We start from the raw sequence: 6936 nt of genomic DNA, 5'->3' as shown, positions 1-6936 counted from the left end.
CTCTCGTTCCTCTATGGCTGGTTCGAGTAACCGAGGAACAGCTGATTTATAGAGAGAATGTGCACGTCTGCAAATAGATGAAGAGGAGGAGGGTGGTCTTGAGGTGGTTGGAGCGGAGGACGAAGATAATGGGAGGGTTAAAGTTGATTCCCGATATTGTCTTATGGGACGCTTCTTAACTGATAAGGTGATCAATTTCGTTGCAATGAAGAATACTATGGCAGCCTTATGGAGGCCGGGAAAGGGTGTATGCATCAAAGATTTATCTCCTACTCTGTTCTTATTTCAATTTTTTCATGAAATAGATGTAAGGAGGATTCTCGATTTCGGGCCGTGGACTTTTGACCAACATATCCTCCTTGTTCACAGATTAGGTGCTGATGAGCAACCTCAAAATATCCCTTTGCTCCTTACTACTTTTTGGGTCTAAATTTACAACCTGCCATTGGGTTTCCAGTCCGAAAGCATCCTGCAAAGCATTGGCAATTACATTGGTTCGTTCTTGGAATCAGACGAAAATAATCTCAAAGGTGTTTTGAGGAATTATATGCGCCTGAGAGTGTCTCTTGATGTAAGGAAGCCCCTCAAACATCGAATGCGGTTGAAATGAATAGGAGGGGAATGGTTTTGGGTGGATTTTAAGTATGAACGTCTCAATGTGTTTTGTTTCATCTGCGGTCTTCTAGGCCATATCGAACGCAACTACCCTTCTTTGTATGATTGCACAGAGGGTAACGTTGATAGGCCCTATGGTAGTTGGATGAAAGTGCCCCCTAAGTGAGGTATGATGAACTTCGATGAGCGTTGGTTGAGGTCTGAGTCACCAGAGATGGAGGCATGCTTCTCTGGAAACTACCTCAAACCAGGAGTTGCTAGGATAGTAGGTGAGAATGGGGCCACAAAATCCGCGAAGGATGGGTGCAAATCGCGTGGAAAATAGCAAATGGTTAGACAGGTGCCTATTGTTTCGGCACTTTCTAACCCTGACATAACTTGTAGCCAACTGAGCATTAATGGCAAATAGATGGGTGCTTCTGCTAGCAGTATGGTTATATTAAAAGCTAATGAAGTTAAGTATGATTGTCAATTAATCATATCCGATGCAAAATGCAAAAGATCAGGAAATGGGCCTCTCCCAATAATGGGTCCAGAAGAGGTGGACACATCTACAAGCATGGAGGATTTAGATGCTCTAAAAATGGACCGGCGGTGGGACCTGTAAGCCAGGCCCACAGAAACCAATAAGTTGCCTAAGCTGGAACTGTCGTGGTTTAGGTCACCCACGTACAGTTCAGGTTCTTGCTGACCTTGCTAAGCAGTATAATCTTGCTTTTATCTTTTTGATGGAAACATTGTGCCATAGAGACAAGCTCGAGAAAATCAAAATCCAGCTAGGCTATGTTGGTTTGTTTGTAGTGGATAAGGTTAGCCGAAGTGGTGGGCTGGCCTTATTTTGGAAGCCTAATTTCATTGTTCAATTAATCAAGTTTGGGAAGACTTTTATTGACGTGGCTGTCCGGAATCCAGAGGGGAAGTGTTGGCAGGTCACGGGTTTCTACGATTTTCCAGAAACCTCCCAGCGTCGTGAATCTTGGAGGTTGCTCCGTTCTCTCGCTTTGGTCTCCCCATTACCTTGGATTTGCATTGGTGATTTTAACGACCTCCTCCACTCAAGTGAGAAGCGTGGGAAGCATGGGAAGCATGCTCAACCGACCTGGAAATTGCATGGGTTTCAGGAAGCAGTTCTCGAGTCAGGGCTCTTCGATTTGGGTATGGTGGGTTATCCGTTTACTTGGGAACGATCTCGGGGCTCTGATGAGTGGGTAGAGGAGCGTCTTGACCGTGCCCTAACCTCTAATCCTTGGATCCATTTGTTCCTGAAAACAAAGGTTTGTAGTCTGAAAGCCTATTGCTCTTATCATCTCCCAATTTTCCTTGATCCGTCTCTGGTGATGAATCCGCCGAGGAATAAGAAGTTTCAGTTTGAAAATAGTTGGCTCCGCGAGTTTGATTATTTAAAGATTGTGAAGGAGAGCTGGGCTTCGTCTGTTGGGGTGCCCATTCAAAGCAAAATAGCTCATTGTGGTTCTGCTCTGGTTCGGTGGGGGGGGGTCATCTCACGCGGGACTATCGAGCTTGTATTGCAGCCTGTAAGGAGAAAATGGCTTTGTTACGGGGCAAGCGTGATTCGGTTAGTGTGGATAGTTTTATTGAAGCTCGGAAACGCTACAACGAATTACTTCACAGCCACGAGACCTTTTGGAAGTAGAGGGCAAAATCAGTTTGGCTTAAAGAAGGTGACATGAATTCTAAATATTTTCATGCCATGGCTTCAGCTCGGAAGAAGAAAAATAAGATATGGAAGCTTCGAAATGCTCAGGGGTAATGGTGCACTACCTCGACCGACATTAACAAGATAATCATTGATTACTTCACTCAGATTTTCTCTTCGGAAGGTGGCTCCTGTGCTGAAGTCCTCCAGTGTGTAGAGCCTAAAATCTTAGCTAAGTAGAAAATTTCGCTTTTGGAGCCCTTCAGTCCTGCAGATGTTCGAGCAGCGATCTTCAGCATGCACCCAGACAAAGACAAGTCCCTTGGCCCCGATGGTATGAACCCTGCTTTCATTCAAAACTTTTGGTCAATAGTTGGTGATGATGTTTCTGCTGTCTGTTTGCAATTTATTCATCATTGTATGTTTCCTGTGGATTTGAATGAGACCCTAGTAATCTTAATTCCTAAAAAGCCCAACCTGGATTATATAACTGATTTTCGGCATATAGCTCTGTGTAATGTTCTGTATAAAATAGTCGCTAAGATGTTAGCTAGTCGGCTTAAGTTGGTTTTGGGGTTTATTATTTCGGATTCTCAAAGTGCGTTTATTTTGGGTAGAAGCATCACTGATAACATTATGATTTCGGCTGAGGTTATGCACTATTTGAAGAGGAAAAGACAGGGTAGGGAAGGGGCAGCAGCTCTTAAAATTGACATGGCCAAAGCTTATGACAGAATCGAATGGACTTTTTTATCTGCTATTATGCTCAAAATGGGGTTTGATCCTGAGTTTATTAAGCTGATTATGTTATGTGTATCCACTGTATCTTATAAGTTCTCTCGTGACGGTATGGATATTGGCCCTATTATCCCTAGCTGTGGTCTTCGGTAAGGGGACCCTTTATCGCCTTATCTCTTTATTATATGTGTGGAAGGCCTAAGCTCCCTTATCCACCACCACGAAAAAGCTGGTCTGCTTCATGGGGTCAGAATTGCGAGAGGAGCTCCAAGCCTCACTCATCTCTTCTTCCCTGATGACTGCTTCTTTTTCTTTAAAGCTAGGGACCAAGAGGCCCATGTTATGAAGTCTATTTTATCTATGTATGGGGCTGCTTCGGGTCAAAGGATTAACTACAACAAGTCCTATATTTCTTTTAGCGCAAATGTTAACAATGAGGCTGCCCATTCTATTTGCAACCTCCTTGGGGTCCAGGCTAATGGCATCCAAGGAAATTACTTGGGGCTTCCTTCTCATATAGGCAGAAGCAAGATTGTTATTTTTAGATATATCCAAGACAGAGTTTGGAAGCGTTTGTACGATTGGAATCAAAAGTTGTTGTTAAGAGTTGGTAAAGAGATCTTTCTCAAGACAGTAGCCCAAGCAATGCCCAATTATGCAATGAATATCTTCCTCCTTCCCCGAGAACTTTGTAGAGAGCTAGAGAAGATGATGAACTCCTTCTGGTGGGGTAGAAATCAAAATGGCAGTAGAGGGATTAATTGGATAAATTGGGAAAGAATGTGTAAGCCCAAGCCTCATGCATTTATTTAATGTTGAAATGCTTGGTAAGCAAGGTTGGCGCCTCCTAACCAACCCCAATGCTCTTGTGACTCTCCTTTTCAAGGCTAGGTACTTCCCCTCCTCCTCTTTTGTTGAGGCTCGGCTGGGTAGCAATCCTAGCCTTGTTTGGAGATCAATCTTGGCTGCTCAACTGGCTATTCTTCGCGGAGGCCGTATCCAAATTAGAAGGGGTCAGCAAACAATTATTGGTCATGCCCCATGGTTACCAGACAAAAACAATGGCTTCATTTCCTCTTCACTTCCAGTAAATATAGCTTCTTCATCAGTGGACAGCCTTATGATTCCTAACCAGCGCCGTTGGGACTATGAAGTGGTGAATGATATTTTCAACACTAGGGATCGGAACCTTATTCTCCATATTCCGCTAGGAGCAAGGCATGATAAAGACTCTTGGTTTTGGCTGCCGGATTCCAAAGGCCTTTACACGGTTCGAAGCTGCTACAGACTGCTTAACTCTATGCTTTCTCCCCCTAGTAGCAGAGCTTGGCGTAAATTATGGCAGCTCTCTATCCCAGCAAAAGTCAAAAACTTCCTTTGGCGAGCAATGTCTAATGTCCTTCCTACTGCCGACAACCTTTCGTAAAGGCGAGTAGAGGTACAAGCTTCTTGTCCCATTTGTCATTCTTCTCCTGAATCTATTTTCCATGTCCTGGTTCATTGCCATTTTGCTAAAGCTTGCTGGATTTCCTCTGTGATTGGCTTTAATGGGAGTTGTTTGAATTTTACTCATTGGATGGAGGAGTTGTTTAGTCACTGTAACATAAAGGAGTGTAGCATGGTTGGTATGATATGCTGGGGGTTGTGGTTGAATAGAAATAACAAAGTATGGAATGGTGTCAACGGAAGGGTCCAACCTGTGTTGAACACTGCTGGGCAGAATTTGTTTCTCTGGCAGCAATCTCCCAAGAATGCCTATTTTTCCCTTATTCCTAATACTCCTGGTCATGGTTCTGCTTGCTGGTTTATGCCCTGTGAAGGGTGGTATAAGTGTAATGTCGATAGAGCTATAGTTAGCTCAAGGGGAATGATTAGTCTGGGGGCTGTCATCGAGTCTGCTCAGGGTGACTTCATTGCGGCAAAAAGCGACATTTTTCCGGGAAGTTTTGAAGCTAGAGAGGCTGAAGCGATCGGACGTAGGGAAGCTCTTAGCTGGCTTAAGAAGTTTGCTTTTCATTCTGTAATTCTAGAGATGGATAGTTTACAAGTTTTCAATGCTTTACATGATAAGACTATTTATCCTAATGGTTTTGGTTCAATTATTGATGATTGTAGAGCCTTGGCTCGCTCTCTAGGAGAAGTAGCTTTCTCTTTTGTTCGTAGATCTGCGAACTCCGCTGCCCACACTGTGGCTCAGGTGGGGGGTTCTATGTCAGGTTCGGGTGAGTGGAGGTTTGTTCCACCCCCTTGGTTAGTTGAAGCTTTGGCTGTTTAATGAATTCCATTTTTTTCCTAAAAAAAATTTCATTTTATTTAAAATAGATGTGAAAAGTGTTTTCTTAAATGGTTATATTATGGAAGAAGTATATATAAAACAACCCTCTGGTTTAGAAAATGAAAACTTTTCAAATCATGTTTATAAGTTATTTAAAGCTTTGTATGGATTAAAAAAAGCACCTAAAGCATAGTATGATAGACTTAAGAATTTCTTGTTAGAAAATGATTTTTCAATGGGTAAAGCAGAGACTACTCTCTTTGTCAAACATAAGAACAAAGACATACTTATTGTTCAAATTTATGTTGATGATATTATTTTTGGTTCTACTAATAAATTGTTGTGTAAAGAATTTTCATCTTGCATGAGTAATGAATTTGAAATGAGTATGATGGGAGAGTTGAAGTACTTCTTTGAGCTGCAAATAAAACAAAATGAGGAAGAAATTTTCATAAATCAGGCCAAGTATGTAAAATATCTACTCAAAAGATTCGGCATTGATGACTCAAAGACCAAAAATACTCCGATGAGCACAACAACCAAGCTTGACAAAGATGAAAAAGACAAAGAAGTAGATATCAAAATGTATCAAGGTATGATCAGATCTTTATTTTATTTAACTACAAGTAGACCTGATATCATGTTTAGTGTATGTTTGTATGCAAGATTTCAATCATGTCCCAAGGAATCCCATTTACTTGCTGTAAAATGAATCTTACGCTATTTAAGTGGAACTATAGATCTCGGCCTTTGGTATCCTAGGGGAACTCATATAGATTTAACATGCTATTCGGATGCGGACTTTGCCGGTTATAAAGTTGATAGGAAAAGCACTAGTGAGACTTGCCATATTCTAGGTCACTCACTTGTTTCATAGTTTAGAAAGAACCAAAATTCTGTTGCACTTTCAACTACCGAGGCTGAATATATAGCTGCAGGAAGTTATTATGCACAAGCTCTTTGGATGAAACAAACACTTAGAGATTATGATATTAACCTTAAACAAATTCCTATTAAGTATGATAATACTAGTGCTATAAATCTTTCAAAAAATCCTATTCAACACTCTCAAACTAAGCATATAGAAATAATACATCATTTCTTGAGAGATCATGTTCAAATGGGAGATATCGCATAGTTTTTTTCTACGGAAAAACAACTTGCCGATATTTTTACAAAACCTCTTAGCGAAGAACAATTTTCAGAAATTCGGCATGAACTTGGGGTGATAAAATTTTTGTATTAACATTTCTATTTATGATATAGAGTCTATTAAAATTGATTGGTTAATGTTTTGATATCTATGAAATATTTGTAAGTGATATGTTTGTGTTATCTTTTGGTTTATATATGTATATTGATTGTTTGACTCATATGCTAGTTGATAAATCATGCATTGAACTGGCCTTTAACATGTTTCATATTCATGAGATGATCTTGGAACATATTAATTGTTGGCCAAATATTGAAAATAAATGTGCGAAATCAAAATACAATAAACGGATAACCGTTTTTCAATAAACAGTGTACCGTTTAATTCTAGAAATTAGGATATTCTCTTTGGAAATTACTCTTTAACCACTAAACGAACTAACCTTTCACCATTTCCTATTAATTGCTCTCTGGAAGTTACTCCCTAACCGTTTAAATA

The 6936-nt window shown here is 40.6% G+C and overlaps 1 protein-coding gene across 1 annotated transcript; it reads left to right on the top strand.

The window, feature by feature from the left end:
* Window positions 1–2326: 2326 nt before the first annotated feature.
* On the top strand, window positions 2327–4436 carry LOC112099643. The gene is made up of 4 exons (XM_024187066.1): window positions 2327–2382; window positions 2539–3159; window positions 3334–3740; window positions 3847–4436. The coding sequence occupies exons 1-4, from the start codon at window positions 2327–2329 to the stop codon at window positions 4434–4436; spliced, it is 1674 nt and encodes a 557-aa protein (XP_024042834.1).
* The last annotated feature ends 2500 nt before the right edge of the window (window positions 4437–6936 follow it).

Source organism: Citrus clementina, unplaced genomic scaffold (assembly GCF_000493195.1).
Source record: "Citrus clementina cultivar Clemenules unplaced genomic scaffold, Citrus_clementina_v1.0 scaffold_3, whole genome shotgun sequence".
Taxonomy (NCBI): domain Eukaryota; kingdom Viridiplantae; phylum Streptophyta; class Magnoliopsida; order Sapindales; family Rutaceae; genus Citrus; species Citrus x clementina.
Note: the sequence above shows the minus strand (reverse complement) of the source record. Positions and strands in the feature narration are given on the sequence as shown.